The following is a 23,551-nucleotide window of genomic DNA, read 5'->3' on the forward strand; positions in this document are numbered from 1 at the left end:
ATCTACCACTTATTGGAATTATATAGGGCTTTTTAACTGAGTACTTGTTAAACACAAAAGAAAACAAGAGTGGTAAGAGACAAACCCACTAAAAAGCAAGGAATGTTAGTGCTGTCTTTCTCTCTCACAGCCCTTCCACATATACTCTTGTTCTAAACAATTTCAGTGCTTGTGACTCCTTATATATGGATCCTGCACAATTAATATTCTGGGAGCATAATTAACAGAAATTGATTGATTTACGTTCAAATTACAAAGAAAAAATGGGCTTCCTGAATAAAATAAACACGATCAAACCAAAGGACAAAATCATTCAGATAAACATGGCATGGCCTTGCACACATATATCAACTATGACTAGATTTAACTTTTTATAACCAGACTGATAACTTGACAGCTAAGGTCTACATAGTGAGATTTGGTTTCAATACCAAAAACATTTTGGATTCGAAATGCAGGTATGAAATTAGTTCAACTGCCAAGTGCCTTTACATGAATAATCTGGTTATATTCAGCAAGGAGGGACCAATAAATAATTCAGCTATTATTACTTTTGAAACTAACACTATTACTGCAGGGACAAATCAGTCTAAATTGCTAACTGCACTGAATTAATGTCAATTTCATGGCAGAAATGCAGTAAGTGGAAAGGTAATAAGCTGCAACTTTATTAGCACTGTTGACATGACAATACTCTCTCTCAGACACACACACAGAGTTTATATAAAGAGCCAGCTTAGTTTCTGTTGGGCTAATGCCTCACTTGGTTCCCTCATGTCCTCTATTTTCCGCTAAAGCAACAATCATCAATTATGCCATTAAACAGTCTCCAGTCACGCCATACATGCCATTCTGTCAGTGAAATATTCTCACTGTGTCCCCACCATGCCCATTTCCATGCTAGAATTGGACCACTCAATCCACACACAGAAGTGTCTGCAGGGGAATTCTATCTCATCAGTTGTATGAAGTGGGTGTACATCATGTCTGTATCCTAACTGTATTCTCCTCTACTCCTCGTGGTAGCAATAATTATTCATTAACATTGCAACAATGCACAATTACAGATACAGAGCTGGATTTTCAAAATAACTCAACAGTGGCCTACCTCTGCTCCGCTTGAAGTCAATAATAAAATTCCTATTGACTTCAAAAGGAGCAGAGTTAGGCCAACACTGAGTGCTTTTGAAAACCCCATCCAAAGTACCCAAATGTTACATGCTATGAGCTAAATTTCAACCATATGAATGTAGTAACAGTCTGAGCATTTGTATCTGTACCAACGAGAGCATTACCCAAGAGACAAATAAAATGAAAATCCATCCCTCTACCTGACCTGATATATTCCTTCCAGTTCCAATATTTGAAAAATAAATACATGGTTTGCATAAGAAGAATGGGTCCATCCCAACTAATCACTTCAAACCCAACAGAAATATATGGTATTAGCATGGTTTAACAAGTGGCAGAACAAGAAATTACTGGTTCCACACCCAATAGGCTGGGTCATTCAGGTGCCTCTCCCCCCACTGACAGAGGAACCAGGTTGCAGATTTTGTCTTATGCCTCCACAGAGGTCAGCAACATTCTTAATTAAAGTGCCTATGTTAGCTTGTTTTAAAAGAGGCAGTACTACCCAGGGAGACAAATTCAAACTGTAACCCAATTTTAAAATTCTCCTCCCACTTTTTTTCAAACTTCCCTCCTGATGCTGAAAATGAGGGTTAAAATACAAACTTTTCTGCTAAGTGACCCTGGCAATAACTCCAATGGAAGAGGGTTTTTTGTTTTGTTTTGTTTTTTGCTATCACAGACATGGGGATGTATGATGCACTTTAATTCAGTTCTCCTCCACCTGCTCTGTTCTTGTGAAAAGGAGATAGGTACAGAAAAGTAGTATTACACCACAAAACAGCGAGACCAAGAGGCTTTTATGTGTCATTACCTTGCCTGTTCAAAAGAATGGAGCAGGTAAAGCAAAAGAACAACATGACATACATCTATTTGTAACCACAAACCAAACCCCAAACCAGAACCATTAGTATCTCTGTATATTCACCTCTTCTGACTGTATTTGGCCAGACAGAGAAGGAAACTTAACCCAGCTGCTCATCTTCAGCACTTAGGCATTTACTGTGTACAATCTTTTGTTTGTAAAACATGCAGTGAGAAGTACAAAATAAAACCGTATAAGAACACCTTGGACAATTTTGGTAGCCTTGTGCTTTGGTTGGTCGGGTGCCAATCTTTTTATTTTTTTTTAAACAAGTTAGTGTCCAAATAATACCTAAAGTACTACAAACATGAGATTTCTCTTACTATTCCACAGTTCATGTGCATTCAAGTTTTTTCCACTATCCAGTCAAACAACAGAAATCATTCACTGTGTACCACACACTATAATAGTGAAACTAAACTAAGGTTCTGAGAATTTTCAGCAACTTTGGAAATTCTAGTTATCTAATACTAATGATTATCTTTATGCAAAAATAGTTATTGTACATTTACAGAATTGTTATGGGGCAATCCTATAAAAATATATAGTAATTAAGATAATGAATATAACAGATTGTACTGTTTAAGATTGGTTTCTATAACTACAGACACGAGATTTGATTTGATTTTTGGTTTAAAATTTGGAACAAAAAGGCAGTGACTGGACAAACATATTTTAAAGAAAATATTCCTCTTATGTTAGGCACATTTTGTTTAAAAATCACGAATTTAAATCACATCACAAAATAGGGAGGCCTTAATTTTTTTCATATTTCAGGGGGCATTTTATAAATGACATTGAGAAACATAATTTTAAATGTAATTTGGAAATAATGTTTTATTTTAAGAACTAAATCACATTATTCAATCCATATTACTAAACAGATTTCAATTAAAAACAAAAAGTGCATCCAGACTAATTTTTCAGAAAAAAGTAAACCATTTTTTTCTGATTTAATTCATAGACCAAGTTCAACTGAAAATTTAATGTAGCTTAGTTTCACTAGACTACAATATCTATGTGATTCTCAGAAGTGCAACTAAAGTAGCCAAGACCTTGTGATCATGTCCAAATTTGCTTTCAAAGGCTCTGAAAGTAGAGATGGGAAAGACCCGTCACTGCATCTTGTAAATCCATCAACCACTGCAAAATTGTTTTCTACAGTACATTTCAGTTTGTCCAGTTTAGATTTAAATGACTTAAGTGATGGGGCTTCAACCACTCCCTTAAGAGATTACTCCACAGTCTGAGACCTCATTTTCAGAAATATTTTCTTTACAGCCAATTTAACATTTCCTTTACTCAGTTTTATCCCATTACTCCTAGTTATATCCCTAGATCACTCCAAACAATTCCTCTTCCTCCTTACTGTTTTCAAACTTCAAATACTAGTTTTCATGTCCTTCCAATCACATTACTGTGTCCATCATTTATCATTTTTTCTTTTCGAACTCAATCCTGTAGCCCAGGGATGAGCAAACTATAGCCCACGGGCTGGATCTGGCCCATCAGGGCTTTGGATCCGGCCCCCGGGATTGGCACCCCCGTGGTGCTGTGGGGTTAAGGCTGGCTCCCTGCCTGCTCTGGCCCCGTGCCGCTCCCAGAAGTGGCCAGCACCACGTCCCTGTGGCCCCTGGGGGGGAGATGGGGGGGACAGAGGGCTCCGCGCGCTACCCTCGCCTGCAGGCACTGCCGTCCGCAGATTCCATAGGCTGGGAATGGGGAACCACGGCCAATGGAAGCTTCAGAGGAGGTAACCACATGCGAGGGCAGTGCACAGAGCCATCTGCCCCCCTTCTCCGCCCCCCCGGGCCACAAGGACATGATGCCAGGCACTTCCGGGAGCGGAGCAGTGCTGGGCCAGGGCAGGCAGGAAGCCTGCCTTAACCCTGCTGCACACCGCTGCCACCCCAGAGCCACTCAAGGTAAGTGGCGCCGGACTGGAGCCCACACCCCGAATTCCTCCTGCACCCCAACCCCCTGCCCTGAGCCCCTTCCTGCACACCACACTCCCTCCCACACCCCGCACTCCCTCCTGCACCCCAACCCCCTGCCCCAGCCGTGCATGGAATTTCCCCACCCAGATGGGGCCCTCAGGCCAAAAAGTTTGCCCACCCGTGCTGTAGCCCCTTCAATTGCATATTTCTCTGAATTCCCTCCAATTTGTTGACATTTTTCAGTTCTGAGGTACCCTGAATTATATGCAATATTCTAAGTGATTCAGTTCTAATCGTTGACAGGATAACTAGTTTCAAGGCTACCCCTCTGGAGCTGCCACTGAATACTGTTTTTCAACAACAGTTTTAACCTAGGTTATATGATTATGCCAGAAGATTTTAAATTGACGTGTGCACATCAAACTAATTCAACAGTGGACAAGAAGCACCTTCATCCTCTCCAGGACAATAGGTTGCTACAAGTTTCACTGCACTTTCCAAATATGTGTTTACATTCCATACTCATGTCACTGTATTCCTCTCACCTGCTCTCCACTGATACTGGCCCAGATTGTGGCCCTTCCCGTGCAGGAGTGCAAGGGAGTTAAGAGGCTATAGAAGCACCCCTTTACTTCCTTGCACCAGCGCATTGTACCACCACCTCCTGAGTGCAACATGAAGCAGACTATGCAGTTGCACATGCCTCCCTTGTGCAGATGGGCAGAAGGAGGCAAGGAATGCATGGAGTGAGGCCTTAACCCTACCTCCCCACTGCACCTGGCAGTATAGTAAAGCCAGCATGTCAAAGAGTCGTGGGGAGTCTTGGAGAGAGATTGTGACTCTCCATACAGCTCTAGGAGCACTGCAAAATTCTCCTCATTGCTATGGACTGGATCATAGACTGATACACAGATCACAGTAAACAATTAAATTAGTCCTTGGAACATGTTACGGATTCAAAACAGTAAGGGCTCACAAGAAGTAGATTAACTATGAGAAAAATCTCACAGCAAATATCACAGTCATATTTTACTTCAGCAAAGCGAAATGTGATGCTCATTGTGATCAATCAAATCCATCAATTTCACCGGTTGCTATTAAGCATCTCAAGCCATTTTTTTCCAAAATGGAACTAGTGTCATAGTCAAAGTTAGTATTAAGATTCTACCCACTTAAATATTCCCTGCACTTTCAACCAGACTGGAATTCCTGACTTCCTGTCCTAAAAGCTCTTATGTGCTGTTAACCAACTGCCCCATTTTACTTGAATGTGTCTGCATTTCAGTTAAATGACTCCAATTTGCAGGCACCATGGAATCTTTTGGGATGAAATGTATATTACTAATGTAAGCTATTAGTCATAACATTCTAATAGTGCTTTTCATACCCTTTAGAAAAAAGTTCACAAATTAATTTTCCCTGCTAAAAGGAAAGTATTTATACAATGCTTCTTAACAAATAAAATGGAAACAATAGAAAAAGGATAGTTTCCATCCCTGAGGGACATTGCAGTTTCAATTATTATGTCAATAGTGTACACCTCGATTTATTACATATTCACAAAACGGTTGCTACAAGTTAATAAAAATCTCACATAAATATCTGAAATTATTAAAAATAATCACATAACAAATTTACCGACAAATTCAATGAAAAGATGTCAGATAATATGTGGTTTATTGTAAATGTAAATATATATAGGTATATAAAATGTAAATGCTGTCAAATAACTATTTAAGTAGCAATAAGCAAGGCACCAAACCAAAAATAGAATCCTTTGATAGGTGCTCAAAATAACCCAGAATTTATACAAATGTTGTTGATTACAAACATGCTTTCTGTTCTCCATAGTCCATTTTAAGCAGAGAAGCAATTTGCTGAAAGATGGGGGAATGAAAAGGTCTTTATTCCACATGAAGAGCCAACAGGGATTTCTAAACAAGCCTAGATGTGTTTCTGCCTTTGGGGGGCCTTGAGCTCCATCACCTTTCAGACAGACAGGCACTCTGCCTGCTCATGCTCATATCTGCTATATCCCTTCCACAGAGGGTTGGCTTGCTTCAGTCAAGTTCCACAAGTTCTTACACTTGGAACAATTGCAGATGCTGCTAAATATCCAAAGCCAGTTATAGCAGATAACTGTTTTCCTTACAGCAAGACACTGAACTTAACAACAAAACAAACATTGCTAACTGAGCAAATTATTTGTTTTGATTTCACTGGTTGGTGGGAAAAAAAAACTTCAGAAGAAAAAATCTGAACTTCAGGACATTATTTAAAGTTGTCTCTGTTTAAGTATTTGTTTCTTAAATCAGTCTGGACAAATTCAAAATGACAAGCATTTCTTAGCCACATCTATACATAATCTGCCTGGACTACACTAAACTACAGAGTGCTAACCTCCTGAAGAATTTGCCTGAAAATTTAAATTTTTCTCCACGTTTTGACTGAACATAGCAATTCAACATGTAAAATATATTCTTCATTAAGATTGACCTTGTATTACAAAACAGAAGGAACAATTCCATTTTAAGTGCTAAATTAAGAATGAAACCAAAGGTTAATGCTAAAATAGTCACCTACAAATTCCACTACTTTCACTTGTTTAATTAACGTATTTTATGTTTTGCCTCCTACATTTATTTTAGTATTTGGGGATAAGGTTTGAATTTGCCTAATTAGCATATAGGAAAATCAATTAAACCCTCCTCACAGTATGTACTTAAAAATAAACTGAACTTCATATAGGCACTGAAAAACATCTATAAACCTACGAGTTATTAGAAAGTATTTTAAATACTTGAACTAAATGTTTGCTTTTTTTATTGTTTTAAATTATATGCTAAACCTCTTACATACTAAATGAAAGTATTCAAATTTTAAAAACATTTGAAAAGTTTTAGTAAAAATTTTATTCTTTTATAGATCATTGAACTCATAATGTGTCCAACTGACCTTTCTTTCTTTCTTTTTTAATGCTTATGAGTAGTGGCAACAGTGTACAGCTCACTCCATATCGCTGCACAGGTAACGGGGATTAAAATTGCTTCCACCTTGTCTTCTGTCTATTTTGAAATGTAGCTTGCCTTAGCACATGTCAAAGATTTTTTTTTTTTTTGGGTGGATAGAGAGTAAATAGATTACAAAACCCCACAAAATAAATGAATCTGCAATAGAAAGTCTGATCATTGCTTCTTTACCTAAGCTTTAGAGTACTGATTTGACAGAGCAAAAATACTTACTTCTGGGGGAATTCTGCACCAAAAATGTAAAAATTCTGCACACAATATTTTAAAATTCTGCAAAATTTTGCATATTTTATTTGTCAAAACAACACAATATAATCACACTGGTTTTAAAAAATTACCAAAATAATTGAAATTACAATACAGTGGATGGAGAATGGGAATGGAGAGCTTTGGAGGAAATCCCCAAACACACTCTCTCTAATAGTACTGTAGCTAGTATTGACCCTTTACTTCTAGTTAGTCAACAAACATATGCAGCCATATGCTCAGTTTTGCATCATAGGCAACTGAAGAGGAAAAGATCAGCAGCCACCAATTCAAATAAAGGAACATTAATTCCTGAGCTTTCTCCTCACGTACGGTAAATAAATTTAACATCCTTTCCTGATAATATCACTTTGAATTGTTAGTGAGCAGCAGCATTCTGGCAGTAAACGCAACATTGTCTTTGAATTGGTCAACAAACAAGCATACATAAAACAAAAATCGTGTAGCACAACGTAGCTGGCACAAAGCTTTTCAATGGTGTTTAAAATAAGTCTGATAGTATAGTATATGTTACAGAGTATGAGGGGTTGAGTAATCAGTAACTGTAGTTCATAACTGAACACACTCATATTCCTTCTGGAGTCCCGTCATCATGGCACTGCACAGAGGGCCCTGCTGAACCACCAACTCTTCAGTTCCTTCTTGTCAGCTGGCTCTGACAGAGGGGTAGGTGGGTGGGTCTTGGAACGGACATGAGCAACACATCTCAAAGAACAACAGTTACGAAAAGGTAGGTAACCATTTTTTCTTTTTCAAGTGCTTGCTCATGTCAATTCCAAGTAGGTGACTCCCTAGCATTTCCTAGGAGGAGGGATCGGAGTTCATTGATTCGCAGATTATAATACCGCTCTGCCAAATGCAGCTCTGCCAAATCCCTGGCCTGTTGTATGATGGCGTAGTGTGAGGTGAAGGTGTGGACTGACGACCACATTGCGGCCTGCAGAACTCCTGTGTTGGGACCTGGGCCAGGAATGCCACTGAGGACGCTTGCGCCCTTGCGGAGTGCGCTGTCAGTGCAGGGGCTGATACCTTTGCTAGGTCATAGCATGTTTGAACGCAGGAAGCAATCCACCAGGAGATTCTTTGAGAAGACACTAGGAGGCCCTTCATCCTACCTGCTACTGCAACAAAAAACTGGCTCAATTTTCTAAAAGCCTTCATCTGTTCGATACCAAAAGCCAATGATTGCCAAACGTCCAGAGCATGGAGCTTTTGTTCCCAGCTGTTAGCGTGTGGCTTAGGGTAAAAAACTGGGAGAAAAAGGTCATGATTGGCACGAGACTGAGAGGCAACCTTTGGAAAGAAAGACTGGGTGAGGTCAAAGCTGAACCTTGTCCATAGAGAAGATAGTGTATAGAGGTTTGAATGTTAGGGCCTTAAACTTGGACCCTGTCCTAGCTGAGGTTATCGCCACCAAGAACGCTACTTTCCACAACAGGCAGAGTAGCAAATATGTTGCTAGCTTCTCGAAAGGGAGGCCCCCATCAGTCTTAAAAACACCAAGTTAAGGTCCCATGCAGGGATTGGCTGTTGAATTTGAGGATATACTCTGTCCAGTCCTTTAAAAAGCGGCCAATCATTGTGTTAGGGAAGGCTGATCAGCCTGCAACCCCTGGCTGAAAAGCAGAACTGGCAGCCAGTTGAACCTTTATTGATGACACTGACAGACACTGTTGCTTCAGGTTCAACAGATAGTCCAAGATAAAGGGTACTGATGAGTGCATGGGAGAAGTACTCCACTTAGCCAAGTAGGTGGTCCTAGTGCATTGGCAGGGAACGGTAAACCATGTGGCAGGGGCTAGGGCTTAAAATGCCTTTGTTGCAATGCCAGGGTATGCATGCCAAGAGACTTGAGGGTGGCCCTTGAGTCCTTAAGGTGATGTAGCCGTGAGTCTGTCTTTTCAGAAAAAAGAGGGAGGAGCCTTCGAATGGGAGATCCTGAGTGGACTGCTGGACCTCATTTGGGAGTCCTGAGGCCTGCAGACAAGAGCTCCTTCTCATGGCCACGGCCGAAGACATGGTCTAAACGGCTGAAAGGGCAACGTCCAGGGCTGCCTGCAGTGTGGCCCGTGCCACTAGCTTCCCCTCCTCCACCAAGGTGGAGAATTCTGCCCTAGATTCTGATGGCAGTAGCTCAATAAACTTTGATATAGCTCCCCACAAATTGAAGCTATATCTGCTGAGGATCGCCTGGTGGTTTGAAATCCATTGTTTTATTTTTGAATGCAGGGCTTTTTTGTACATAATTCTACATTTGTAAGTTCAACTTTTATGATAAAGAGAATGCACTACTGTACTTGTATTAGGTGAATTGAAAAATACTATTTCTTTTGTTTTTTACAGTGCTAATATTTGTAATAAAAAATATAAAGCGAGCACTGTACACTTCGTATTTTGTGTTGTAAATGAAATTAATATATTTGAAAATATAGAAAACATCCAAAAATATTTAAATAAATGGTATTCTATTATTGTTTAACAGTGCGATTAATCACATGGTTCGCGATTAATTTTTTTAATTGCTTGACAGCTCTAATTCAAACCCTTTAGAGGGGACAAAATATTTCCTCTCAGTCCTCTTTGCCGTCAGGGACAGCAAGGCAGGGGTCTGCCTGTGAGACTTTGTGGTGTCCTGAATCATTGAGTTAGTGGCAGAGCAATACAGGACAAGCCCAGTGAAGTCAGGATGTCCACCATGGGGTCCGAGGACGTGGTGACTTCTTCGACCTGGAGTACCAGGTTCTGGGCCACTCTCCTCAAAAGCAATTGGAGAACACTACTCTCCTCGAATGCGGGGGCTGGAGAGATCCTGCTACAGCTTCATCTGGTGACGAGGATGATGAGGCCGGTATGGGAACAGGTTCTTGCTCCTGACCTTCCACACCAAGTGGGTCTCACAGTGCTGGCTCCTCTGGTACGGTGGCTAGTTCAGTGCCGTGCGGTTGGTTCTACACCAAGGGAAGCGGAGGAGGTGCACGGCTCTCAGAGATCACTGACTGAGACCTCCTGGAATGAGACCCTGGGGCTTGATGGAATGTCCATGAAGTCCAAAAAGGCCACTGCACCAGTAACTGCCACTGCGCAGGCCAGGGCACATTATGGAATTGCTGATCCATTCTTGTGTGCCTCTACTCTGATCTGTGTCCGCTCCTTCTGGACACGTAAGTGCAGTGCCTGAGTGGCCCTGCATGGGTCACAATGCACTCAGGGCCTTTTGCCCCGACGTTGGTGTGGACAAGTGCTCCCTCTCCAACTTCTTCTGTTTCTTATGGGGTACTGGAGACTGGGAGCGGTGCCTGACTGAGCCGTGGGTGGAGCCCCTCTGTATCAGAGAATCCTGTTGGTACCGAGAGTCTCTGGAGCTAGAGTCCCTTCTCAATGCCGAGGTCTCCCTCATAGATGCTGGTGCACGCCACACTGATGTTGATACGCTGGGTGCACTAAGACTAAATAAGAAACTAACTATTTTAACTATTTACAGGTAACTACAAGAAAACCACTAGGGAAAGCCTTGCAGAAGCAAGAGAGAAATGACGTTCTGGCTAACTGTCACAGGCAGTAAGAAGGAACTGAAGAGGCAGGGGGTTGGCAAGACTATATACATGGCGCCATGATGGCATGACAACAGGGTGCACCTGGACCAACTGGACAGATACCGCTAGGGGAAAAACCTTCTGGAAACTGCCTGCAGTGCGCACACACCTACTTGGAATCGACATGAGCAAGCACTCGAAGAAGAACAATGGTTATAGCAGAAAACAAAAACATATTAGCTTTTAGTCAAACCACCAGCACTTAACACAAGAATGGGCTGACCAATTTCTGAAAATTTTGAGCCTTGTATCCTCTTTTGTTTGCTTTCTTCCCAATTTGCTGTCATCACAAAGCTACTCGTGCTTTGAGATATAAGCAGCTTGACTTCAGCTGAGATAGCAAGTAAACAGTTCTCTCTGGAGTCAATACTTCAAAGATACACAAGCAAGAAGTCTAAAAAGCAACACATTCTCTCCTCACATACACCAAATGCATAATAAATTATGTAACCTGCTCTGTAGTAACCCAGAACTTGCAACTATGAATGCAAATCTGAAAATCAATTTCTTGGCAATAATGCAGCACATTCCATATGCCTGATATCAACATTCTTTTCTAAATAACTTGATACTGGGCTGGTGAACTGAACCTAAGAAGTGAGGGGGCATATGGAAGCAGACAGACAGCTCAGTCACACAGCTGGAAACATCTGTGTTTGGGTTATTACCACATAGTATCTAGTAGCTACTGTCAGATAGAATACTGATGAATTCCTAGTTTTGTAGCAGTTTCTGCAATTATTTTATCCCCTCTATATTAATGTTTTTTAGCCAACAACAGCAGCCACAAAGAAAAATAGCAGAACATTATCTTTAATAACACATTTGATGTATAACTTCTAGTATACAGGGACTTGAGTTTTGCTAGCTCAGAATGATTTCACCTTTGAAACATCTAGTTGTTAGTGTGAATATGTAGAAATTAAACAGAGAACCAATATTCTCTACCTATTTTCAATTATTTTTCAAGCTTGGACAATAAAAGTTTTGTTTGGAACCACTTCCAATGGTCCTAAATGTATACAGCACACATTCATTTCAAAATTAATCTTCCACCAAATCCGAACCATCCATTAGAACATCTGGGAGAAAAAAAATATTATTCAGCCTTAATATTTGTGAATGATTGCTTCAGATTACTTTACCCTCTAGAGTTAACTAGTGAAGGGAAATTATGCAGCAGTGTAAAGGTACATGACATATACATGTAAATAAGAATTCAAACATTTAAAAGAGATTTACACACACAGTTTCTCTCCTCTTCAATGTCAAATAAAAAATATAAGTAATGCTCTGATTTATAATTGCCTGATTTAAAACTAAATTTGTCTGTACTGGAAGAGACAGAATAATCCCCTCTGATATTTACCACAATGAATCACATATATATATATATATATATATATATGTATTTTGCAGAGATGTGACATTGTGCTACATGGTGCAACAGACTTTTTACTTCTGGAGACATGGGATTTTGCTGGCTAAGCTCACAAGAAAAATTGGTGCGGTGGTTTCATCCTAAATCCCCAGCATTTAACCATGCTACACAATGTGGAGCAATTGTCTAAGGCTGGGATACCTAGGGGTTTGCAAATAACAACTGACTTTGGGTCACATCTTGCTTGCTTTACTCATTCAAGTAGTGCCATTGAACCCCAAAAGTCAGTAGGACTCAAATTCATGGAACTACTCACAGGAGTTAAGATGGGTAAGATTTGGTTATGCCTGGGGCAGTTTGCATTGAACCTGCCCATATTCATACAAATGGAGCCTGATCATAAGCCCACAAAAATCAATTGGAAAACACCCATTGACTGCAATCATGCAGGATGAAGGCCTTAGTCACTCACTTCATAGGCACAATTTACATGAAACACCTATAACCTGCTTAAAACACGATGTTTTGTAAGCGAACAAAATCTAGAACACTGAACTTATCTCCTCAGACTTACTTTTTTAACATTTGCTTCCGAATGAAATGGTTAGGAAACTAACACTGAGACCTGGTAAACACACTTTTGCACTGTACTTGGGTACAAGCTACTGAAATGAATAACTTTGTGCTATGTGAATGAAGTGAGATCTCCAAACACCCAAGGATTCATATAAGATCTAAACTCCGAATGCTCAAACTGTCACCTCTGGACTGTATGTGTGGTATTTCACATGCACATTCTGAAAAGTCACTTTCCACAACCTTTCTCAAGTACCATACTCCTTTAAAAAAAAAATCTATTTAGGTAGGAAATTAGAAAAACCTTAATATAATGCAATTAAATTAAACAGGCAACATGTAACTATGTCACTAAATACAGTACTAAATGGCATTAGCAATATTTCAACTAGTCAAGCAGGAAACTGCCAGCAAAACATATTCCGCAATTTGTTCTTGAATGGGAAGGCAGAGAGAAGAAATCACTGGCAGACTCCTTGGACCATGAACAAATGTAAAACATATCAGCTGTTTAATAATGTTTAGCATCAAGAGATCAATATAGGACATTTTTAAAAAATACTGTATCCAATTGATATTGCAAGAGGAATTTATAGAATCAGAATGCGATCACTTGAGTTAAAAATCTAGCTAGGACTCTAGCATTAACATCTCCATTCTTAAAAGATCTCATGACACTTTTTATAAAGACCACAAGCAATCAGGAATTTGATTTTACACTGTATCCAAAAAACTGGACTTCCGGCAGCAGCATAGTGCCCCATCACTACACAAAGGCCTGGTTCAGTTCCAACTCAAATTCAGTCTTATTGAATCGTCAATACCATCTCTCCTGCAGAATGCCTAAATATTGAGCTGACTCAGCCTTGTTTACAGCAGCTTGTCAGTCAAATGGGATCAGAGCAGAAGGTAAAAAAGTCTGCAGCTATATACAAGGTTGAAAGATTAATACAAAGTTGGAATTAGTACTTAATATGTGTAAAACACGTTTAAACGACTTGACTTAAGAAAAATCAACCACCATATTAAAAACAATCTAAGTGTTTTGTTGACAAAACTAAATAAAATATAAAGAGTTAACTTACAGAATCCAGAAAGCAGAGGTAGGTCCCTGAACTCTGTATTACTGCTTGGTTTTTAGCAAAGCCAACTAAAGAGAAAGTAAAGAGATAATGTTTCACATAACTTTAGAATTATTTTTATCGCAACATTTTTTAACTTATACTGTAGTCAAGATTAAATGAGACACACAAGTGGAGATCTACGTTATCATGAAAAATGTTTTGTTTTACATGCCTTAAACAGAAATCTTTGAAGTATTGTGGCTATCTGGTCCAGTCCTGCTCTCAACACCACCAGTCTGTTGTGATGTGATCCAAACACTACATCTCACATGCTGCTAAGATCTCAGGGTCTGGGAAGTGATTGATCACTGTTCCTGGCTCTGGGTCCTTCAGGTGCATTCCCCAGGCACAGGCCCCATGTCTGAAATCATTCTTGAGCAGTGGGATCCTGCAGTCTGGTCACCTAGACACTGGAAGCCTGGGCTCAGCTCTCAGCCCACCCAAGCCCCCAATTGCTTGAATGCATTCCCCTGAGACCACCTGGCAGTGAGTGCTCAGGTTTCTAGTTAATCCCTCTAAGGGCATAAAGGGAGGAGACAAAAAGCAAAGCAAAGGAATTTCTTAAACACACACAACTTTACTCTTTAAAAGCACAAAACATCTATGAAAAACAAACTCCTGAATGCAATCCCCCTCATTTTGATCTCTCCACCTTTAATGAGCCCATGGTTTCGTCCAAGTCCTTCATGCCTACACTCCTCCTTCTGGGCCTTCTATTTCTGGAATGGCTTCCTTTGCTTAGAGAAGCATTCCATTTTAAAGTAGATTTTGTCCCTCTTTAGTCTGATGGAAAAGACGGCAGCTCTACAAGTGCTAACAATACAGCTCCATAATTACAAGCCACGGGCACTCAGGTAGTAACAGTGGGGCAATCTTTTTTCCCCACCTGTAAATTACATATTTTATAGTGTTTAGATGACCAAATGGTCGACCGTCAACCAATGTGTGTAAAAATATATTTCTCCAGGATAGGGAAACTAAAGGAAGAAAAATATTTGACACTCCACTCTTTGCCTTTATGGGTGTAAGTGACTTCCTCCAGATTTGGTGAGGATATTCTGTACAGTAATTTGCAGTTCTGAATAGCAAATAGACAACCAGGAATTTGACTCTTTGAGGGGTTTGAATTTTCTGGGGGGGTGTGGGGTTGTTATTCAAGTTGAAAACCAAGAGGACTGCAGAGAAACATTTGTTTTTAATGAAAAGCTTCAGATGCAAACTGGACTACATATTTTACATGGGTGCTCCCTTTTTGCCTATGTACACTCTGCTCTAAAGAAGGGGTTCTCAACCTTTTTCCTTCTGAGGTCCCCTAACATGCTATAAAAATTCCATGGCCCACTAGTGCCACAACAACTGTTTTTCAGTAGATTAACAGCCAGGGCCAGTGTTAGGGGTAGCAAGCAGAGCAATTGTCCAGGGCCTCACACCACAGGAAGCCTTGCAAAGCTAAGTTGCTCGGGTTTGGGCTTTGTGCCCTGGGCCCCAGTGAGTCTAACACTGGACCTGCTCTCTCGTTTATTTTGGTGGAACCCCTGAAACCTGCTCACAGTCCCCCCACACCCCTAGGGGGTCCCAGATCCCTGGTTGAGAACCTCTGCTCTAGAGGTCTTTACCCTTAAACAATAAAAATTGACACACTGGAAAAGATTATTAATCTGTCTAGGCCAGTAATCTTCCTCCAACAACAGCCAATGGCAGATGCTTAAGAAGAAGGCATATACGGTAGCATATCATGAGGAACATTTCTTACTGACTCCAACTGGTGATCATCTTATGCTCTGAAGAAAAAGATAACACTTATTTTTTCCTAACTAGTGTAAATGTTGGTGTTCTTCTCTTTAGATTCTTCAGTAAAGGGTTAAAAAAATGCTCAGGGATTTTTTTTTAACTTAAACTACAGTTGTATTCATTAGAAATTAAAAAATTCAATAGCCACGGTTTTCATAATCTTCCTTGTCTTAAGTAGGATTGAGCATGGATAGTGTACTCTCTACCTATGGGGACTGTAATGGACTTTCACCATACTAGTTTAAAACACTGGTCAATCTACAATACTGGTTCAAACCCAGAAGCAAATTAATAATGAGTACAAATCACCACCACTTTATGGCTCATATAACCACCATTTTATGCTGGCCTACATGAAATAGGTTGGTAGGCTCAGTCCAGGCCTTAGTGAACAGATGTACACATCACCCTTATTTAGCAATTTCACCAGTTGATCACAACTAGGCAAATGCTGAGCTACGTCAAGTGTACACTGTATTCACATCTAGTCCATGCTAAAACACTCTGGTATTATTGTTACATTGTCCTCCCTCCCCCATTCCCACCTATTGTTTCATCTGCCTTTTGTCATTAACCAATACTGCAAGTTCTTTAGACCATGGACTGACTTTTACTGTGTTTGTACAAACCTTCACACAACAGGGCCTCAATCCTCATCTGGGCCCTCTAGATGCTATTCTAATGGAAATCATAGACAAAAAAAATCAAAAGGGCAAGAATTTGCAGACCAGCCAATCTTTTTGGCCTGTGGTGTGGGCCCTGTAGAGGACTGCAGCAAGGCATAAGAGAAAAAAGCCTGCAGAGTACTACTCTGCCTGTTCTGTAATAAATAGAAAATTTTCCAGTGCTGCAGAGACTATTTTAGACAGACTGCCCCTCTCTCTCAACAGGAAATAATATAATATTGGTTATTGTCTTTATCTAGAGCTACATGGAGTGCTGAAGGGAGCAAATCAAAAGGCACACAGTTACAATGAGCATAAATATGGAATGCTTACATGGAAACCTCTCCATGGGAACACAGACACACACAAAAGTGTCGTCAAATTATAATGCTGATATCATGGATCCATTGTGCCCACCTTAACAGTGCAGCTCTAAGAGAGGAGACCCAGGCTGTTTCTAAAAGCGTACAATGATTTTTACTAAGGCCTTGTCAACACAAAAACTTTCAGCAGTTTAGTTAATCCACTGGAAACCTGTGTGGATATTCCTATTTCTGTTTATGAGTGTCTTATTTCAGTTTAGCTTAAATCTATTCCTGATGGAATGAAATTAAAGCAAAATAAGCCTGTTTAAAACTGAATTAAAAGTGTCCACCCAGCCTATTGCACCGGATTAACTAAATCTATTTAAAAGTCACTTGTACATGAAGACAAGTCCTACTAATAAGCAAAACTATTTAAAAAAAGAGGTGAAGCCAAGAAGCAGCAATGCCAAACAGCTGGTGTAATCATCCTTAACCCCCCTCCACCAATTCTACCATCCCCTAGAAAAGAAAAGGCAGAAGAAAAAAGGACAGCATGGCTTTTCAGTGCATTCTCTCTTAAGTGGAAGACAAAGGACGAGGAACAGCACAGGAGTGCTTAACATGCATGCCCTGAAAGATACAAGAATAGCACTGGATCTTCCATACATGATTAGAGTCCATAGGGTTTCAAAGTTGCATGCCTTTCTCTGAGCATTTACAAACCCTTTCCCCAAAGGGCTAAATGTGGTCACAACTCCAGGAGTTAACATCTAAGATGTTGTCTACATGAGAAAGCTGCACTGGTTAACTTAAAGAGTGATTTTAACCAATTCAATTAAACTGGTGTGACTTTCCAGTGTAGATAAGGCCTAAGTTAACAGCCTGGTACCTGTACTTTTCCTCCTTCTACAGATTGTTCTGCACGAGGCAAGCACAAGGGCACCTAATTTAATCTGAAAAACCTTTCGAGTCCTATTTAATACTATACCTGTAATTTAGGCCCCGACTATGCCACAAGTGCAGCTAAGTCAGGAACCTTGTTACAAGATGGTTGTCACCTGACCAGGTTACTAGATTATTCCACTGTATAGTCTAGAAGATATGTGTAGTATATCTTTAAATCTACAGCAGGTAGACAGTAATGGCAAGGGTGGAGAAGCTTTAAAGTGAAGCACAGATACAGAGTATCTTTAAGGATAATACCTCATCTAATTCTAAAAGATCCTTGATCCGTATTTACAGAAATTACTTTCTATGGGACCTTCAGCATGTTCCCTAACCAGGCTAGAGCTCTGAACTAGTAATACAGACAGATTCATACTGAAAGTAAATCAAGGAACAACTGTTGTACTCTGACTGTACTATAACATCTGTACTGTACTGTAACTGACTTCCATGAGTCAGTTATAGTACAGTACAGATAGGTCCTTCATCATTCTTCCTGAGAATTCAAAGCGAAGAGATCATTTCCTGTCTGCATTTTCCACTAACTCCTGGGAGCACTTTGGCCCAACCACCAACAGCACAGTAGCACTCAAGGTTACACCTAAATTAGTTGTTTTTAATACCTTTTATATGTAATAGTAACTCATACGACAAAACGAGTTGGTAAATTCAACAGCTCTCACAAGACTAGAGTTGAATTTCTGGCATCCACAGCTTCAGTAAGAAACAGCTAAAGCAAATTAGCAAGTCTGGACATGCCAAACAGGAGAATCCATAGTTTTGAACAGTTGCCTCCTAAGGGAAAGGGAAAAAGAGAAGGATGGAGTTGACCTTGCACTCGTAATCCCTGCATTGGATCAATACCTATTCTACCAGGATCAGCTGTAACTAAGCCTATATACATATTTCACTCACTATTAACATGATATTTCAACAGTCATCACTGTAAAATGAATGAAGTCCAAGGAAGCAGTGATCAAGGAAAAAAAAGGCAAGGTGATTCAACTTCAAGATGAAAGTTAAAAGATTCAGAGATAAGGAACTTTCCAAAATCTTTAAGATACTGCTTTTAAATCAAATATTTTAGGAGGGAAAATTTGAAGTATAAAATGTTATGTCAAAAAAGGTATAAAATATTTTTTCTAGATTAAAACACATGTCTGGAATTTTATTAAACAGTTACTTATAACAACAGTGTCTTAAGAATAAAAAAGGTATGTTAATTTTGTGATTTAAGAAGAGATTTAACTCCCTGGGGAAACTAGATATTGAAAATTGGTTTCTCACAATGAATCCTGTGTTTGGCATAAGCAAAGAATTTGCTTCAATATTACTGTACTGAAGAAAATCAAATGTTTGTGCCAGAACTCTCTTTTGTAAGGCCTGCTTACTTGGTGAAAAGAGCCTGTTACTATGGTCACAACAGTAAAAACTTAAGCCTCAGTGAGATATTAACATTCCTTGCTCTTGGAAAGAAAAAGGATTTTTTTTAAAGCCAGTGACCCTTTCTTTTTTAGTCCCCCCCGCCCCCGCTTTCTTTTACATGATTGAAAAGAATCAGAAATGAATTTTAATCCCATATAAATAGTCCAAGACTTGAATACCGACTGCCACATTGTTTCTGTGTTGGGGCTTCTTTCACAGGAAATATTCCTTCCAGTTGTAATTACTCATAAACATACCAAAATAAATCACTGAAGACAAAAGCATAATAAAGATTTCAAACTACCCTGGCTCCCCAAATGTAACAACCTCTCAAGCAAGAGAGGTCCTTATATGAAGAGTGATCTCACATTGACTCCTACATAATAATCTGTTTTTTAAAACCAAGTGTATTTTGTTTTATTATTATTTAATGGGATGTACATGAACACGCCTTTTGATTACGTTTTGTTTGCTAAAACTAGAGGAGCTTTTGTCATTCACAGATTAATTCAGTGCACAAACAAAATTTTATTTATTTCCATATATTGACACCAAAATTGTCTGGAAATGTTTGTGAAGAGGAAATTAAAAATTACCTGAAATAAAATTAGGCGTTTCTTGAATGGGACTGTATCACCTAGAATGAGTACAGGTTTCTTTTGGGCTGCAAACAGGTTGCTTCATCAAAGAAAGTAGAAACTGACCCAGAGTATTGTTTCAAGATGTTCCAAAATTATGCCTCTCAAATTACTGGTATATTGCAGGACATTTGTTTAAGGTCAATTTTCTGTCCCCAGCCCCCTATCCATCCACGGCTGTTGCCTATACAGCTCCTACAGAGACTATCAGCACACCATCCTCCTCCCTGCTCTTCTGACCAGTCTTCCACTTTGTTCTCTGCTCAGACTGAAGAAGAGATCAGAAAGAGAAGTGAACTGCCAGTGTGAGAACAGCATGAGCACAGTTATACATGGAGGTGGATGGAGCAAAGTTATACATAGCTGGGTGGAGCACAGAAGAGGGAATAGACAGAGAGGTGAGAGGGGAAGACAAGAAGAGTAACAATGATGTGAGCTGCATTGCAGGGATCAATGTCTCATTCTACAATGATGGAAGGGCTGAGCGATACATCTGCAGGTGATGTGGTTAAGGTTTATATTTAAATACAGCATAATTAGATGGGATTACTTTGCTTCTTTCTTAAGCAGTATCTGGATCTCTTCAAACAGAACACACAAATTGCAAAGCTCATAGAGTATGATGCAATGAAATGCAATGAAATAGGGATGTTTTAAAAACTCTAGTTTGTTTTGTCACCAAGTATCTTTGGAGAGTAGTGTGGCTAACTCATCACACATGAGAATGGAAAGGGAAGAAAACCCAATTAAGAATTATATTAATGGAGGAGGAAGGCATTACTGTTTACCATGCAAATAACCAATGGCAATTTTTACCAACTCAACGGAGTTGGATGTTGACTGCAGACCTAGAAGGCTGCCCACATACAAATGGAATGAATTATATAGCTACTGAGTACTTCACTACTGGGGTAAATGCTCTATTAAAAACACTGTACAACATCAGTCTGTGGTAAATAAAGCTACAGTCTTTTAATTTCCAACTGTGATGTATCCTGGGAGCACATGGGTAACAAACAGGGGAGGGGGTGGATGCCGATGTTAGGATTTTAACACCACAAACTAAGCAGCGCAGAACCTCTTCAGCAAATGTGAAAATTAGAGATGTATCTTGAAAATATCATCAATGAACTGGAATCCTGAGGAGGATTTTATTCTTAACTTTATTCAAAATTATTAGTCAAATTTTAAAAACTGTATTTGATAAGTTAAGCAAACTTTGATTCTACTGTACACCAAAAGCCTCACACAGCAACATACTTTTTGTCGTAGTCTTATATTTTGAGCAAAACTGTGAAAAAACTGTATGAGTAAAAGAAAAACAAACTACTAGGAGACTGCTTCCCCACCTATTCAATACGTACATTTAATTCATGTTAAGAATGATGACAGATAAACAAGAAGATCAATCAGGGAACACACGGTACCCTTATAAACGTTTACACTACAGGCTATAGACCAGAGGTGGGCAAACTACGGGACCGTCCTACCCAGCCCCTGAGCTCCCAGCCAGGGAGGCTAGCCCCCGGCTCCTCCCCTGCTGTCCCTCCTCCCCTGCAGCCGTGCAAGCAGCACAGCTTCCACCCGCCCACCTCCCAGACTTTCCAATAAGCCTGTCCTGACGCTCTGAGCGGCATGGTAAGGGGGCAGTGGGGGGGGGGTTTGGATAAGGGGCAAGAGTTCCCGGGGGATAGTCAGGGGGTGGTTGGATGGAGTGGAAGTTCAGGTGGCGTGGTCAGGAGACAAGAAGCAGCGGGAGGAGGGGACTGGATACGGGGTGGGGTCCCAGGGGCTCCTGGGAGGAGGGGACAGGAACTGGGGGGGAGAGTGGATGGGAAGGGTCCTGGGGAGCAGTTAGGGATGGGGGTCTTGGGGGTCCTGGTCAGGGGACAAGGAGTGGGGTGTTGGATGGGTCAGGGGGCCTGTCAAGGGGCGGGGGTGTGGATAGGGGTCGGAGCAGTCAGGGGACAGGGAGCAAGGGGGGTTGGATGGGGGTGACGTCCCAGGGGGCGGTTGGAGCGGGGGTTCCGGGAGGGGGCAGTCAGGGGACAAGGAACGGGGGAGTTGGGATGGGTCAGGGGCTCTGAGGGGGGGCAGTCAAGGGGCAGGAAGTGGGAGGGGGCAGATACGGGGCAGGGGCCAGGCTGTTTGCAGAGGTACAGCCTTCCCTATCCCGCCCTCCATTCCGTTTTGCAACCCTGACATGGCCCTCGGGCCAAAAAGTTTGCTCACCCCTGCTATAGTCGTATGGTTAGTGAAATTAGATGGAATTCCTAACTAACAAGTTAAAACTTTCTTAATAAACAAATCAACAGATAAATTTTAGAAGACATTTATTAAAAGGTATTTTGTTCTGTTCCTCCTCAGGCCTCTGCCCCTTCTCATGAAAGCAACTACTCTGTCTTTTCTTCCACATCATACAAAAAGAAAGCTAGGTTGAAAACTCATCTCACAAGCTTTACAGTTCATACCCTACTAAGCCTATCTTCATTCTGTAGTAGTTGTCCTTGGTAATACAACTTGAATCCGTCATTTACCAGCCAGTTATGACTATTTCAGAGCAACTTTTTTATTTCTGACTTGGATCTAAATGTAACCATATTTAGAGTCATTCAAGTACTGGAACTAACACACAAAACAGGCCTAGCATCTTCATACTCTGCAACTAAGGCTGCGGAAAAGGAAAAATCCCACCTATAACAAAGCCTTTAAATTAAATTAAATTACATTATACATGAAAATAGACTTTGTTCCCAAGAACACATTCTGAAAAAATAAATTATTTCAACTGATTAACCAGAAGAACTATATTACTGCCCAGCATTAAAAGATCCAATGCATCTGACTAAATGTATACAGTACTGCAAACCCCAAGTGTTTAAAAATCATGAGTCTGGCTGCAAAACAACATGAGATAGGTTTAAAAATCATAATATTTTAAAAACTAATAAATTTGCAGTTCTTTTTACCTTTGCCTTCTGGTTTCTAAATCTTTTGGGTACACTCAGTTCAGATACTCAGGGTTTTCTCTGCAATTCTGCAGCCTAGAAACTTACTTTTTTTTTTTTTTTTATGAAAGCTGAGATACTCATGTAATCATTTGTATCCAGGACCAAGGGTGTTAAGAACACCACCAAGTATCACCAGATTTATAATAAAGTTGCAAGAATTGGCAACATTGTTAATACATTATAAACAAAAAAACTTTTGCTGAGTAAAGCATAAATATTAAGCCATAGTCCACCTTCCTGCATGTATAGACAACTTCCACTAAAATCAAAAAGTAGGGCCAAATTCTGTCTTTATTTGGGCTGTGCCTCTGAATGTGGATCTCCAGAAAATGATTTTCTATAGCAATTCCATCTTACTGCAGAGACCATTCTTAAACTAACAATAAACTGTTCCTGCCAAACCAAATTATTTAGTCATTCTTTAAAATCACTATTAAACAACATACCTCCTTGGGGTTGAGGTGAATCATGACCATCAATGACAACTCGAATACCCACATCTTCTAACTTGAGCTTCCATTTTTCAATTATATTAATTGAATTGTCCTGAGAAAGTGATGACATAGAGGCAACAATTTTAACTTATAGGGTAAGCTAAAGTAAATAAAAATTCTTACAAGAATTAGGTTAGATAATATTTTAAAACTAAATATAAAATATACATACCTTACTAGCATCATTAAACACAGATAGCTCCATGGTACCTTCAAAATCTTGCTCCACAATTGACTTCAAGCATTCATCCAACCAACATTCAGTATTGCGAACAGGCAGAATAACAGACTACAATGAACAAACAGAGAACACACGAACATTATACAACATGAAAGCATCCATTCTCCTTGTTTATTTGCTGTTTATCCAAAGA

At 40.0% G+C, this 23,551-nt stretch overlaps 1 protein-coding gene across 2 annotated transcripts in view; it reads right to left on the reverse strand.

The window, feature by feature from the left end:
- Window positions 1-23,551, reverse strand: part of QTGAL (queuosine-tRNA galactosyltransferase) — a 287,216-nt gene that overhangs the window by 256,038 nt on the left and 7,627 nt on the right. For both annotated transcript variants that reach the window (XM_077833125.1, XM_077833124.1), the window contains exons 2-4: window positions 23,350-23,466; window positions 23,130-23,229; window positions 13,865-13,929 (exon numbers count right to left, since the gene is read on the reverse strand). In XM_077833125.1, coding sequence (XP_077689251.1) covers window positions 13,865-13,929; window positions 23,130-23,229; window positions 23,350-23,466 — 282 coding nt within the window. The remainder of the gene's footprint in view (window positions 1-13,864; window positions 13,930-23,129; window positions 23,230-23,349; window positions 23,467-23,551) is intronic.

Source organism: Eretmochelys imbricata, chromosome 14, assembly GCF_965152235.1.
Source record: "Eretmochelys imbricata isolate rEreImb1 chromosome 14, rEreImb1.hap1, whole genome shotgun sequence".
NCBI classification, from domain to species: domain Eukaryota; kingdom Metazoa; phylum Chordata; order Testudines; family Cheloniidae; genus Eretmochelys; species Eretmochelys imbricata.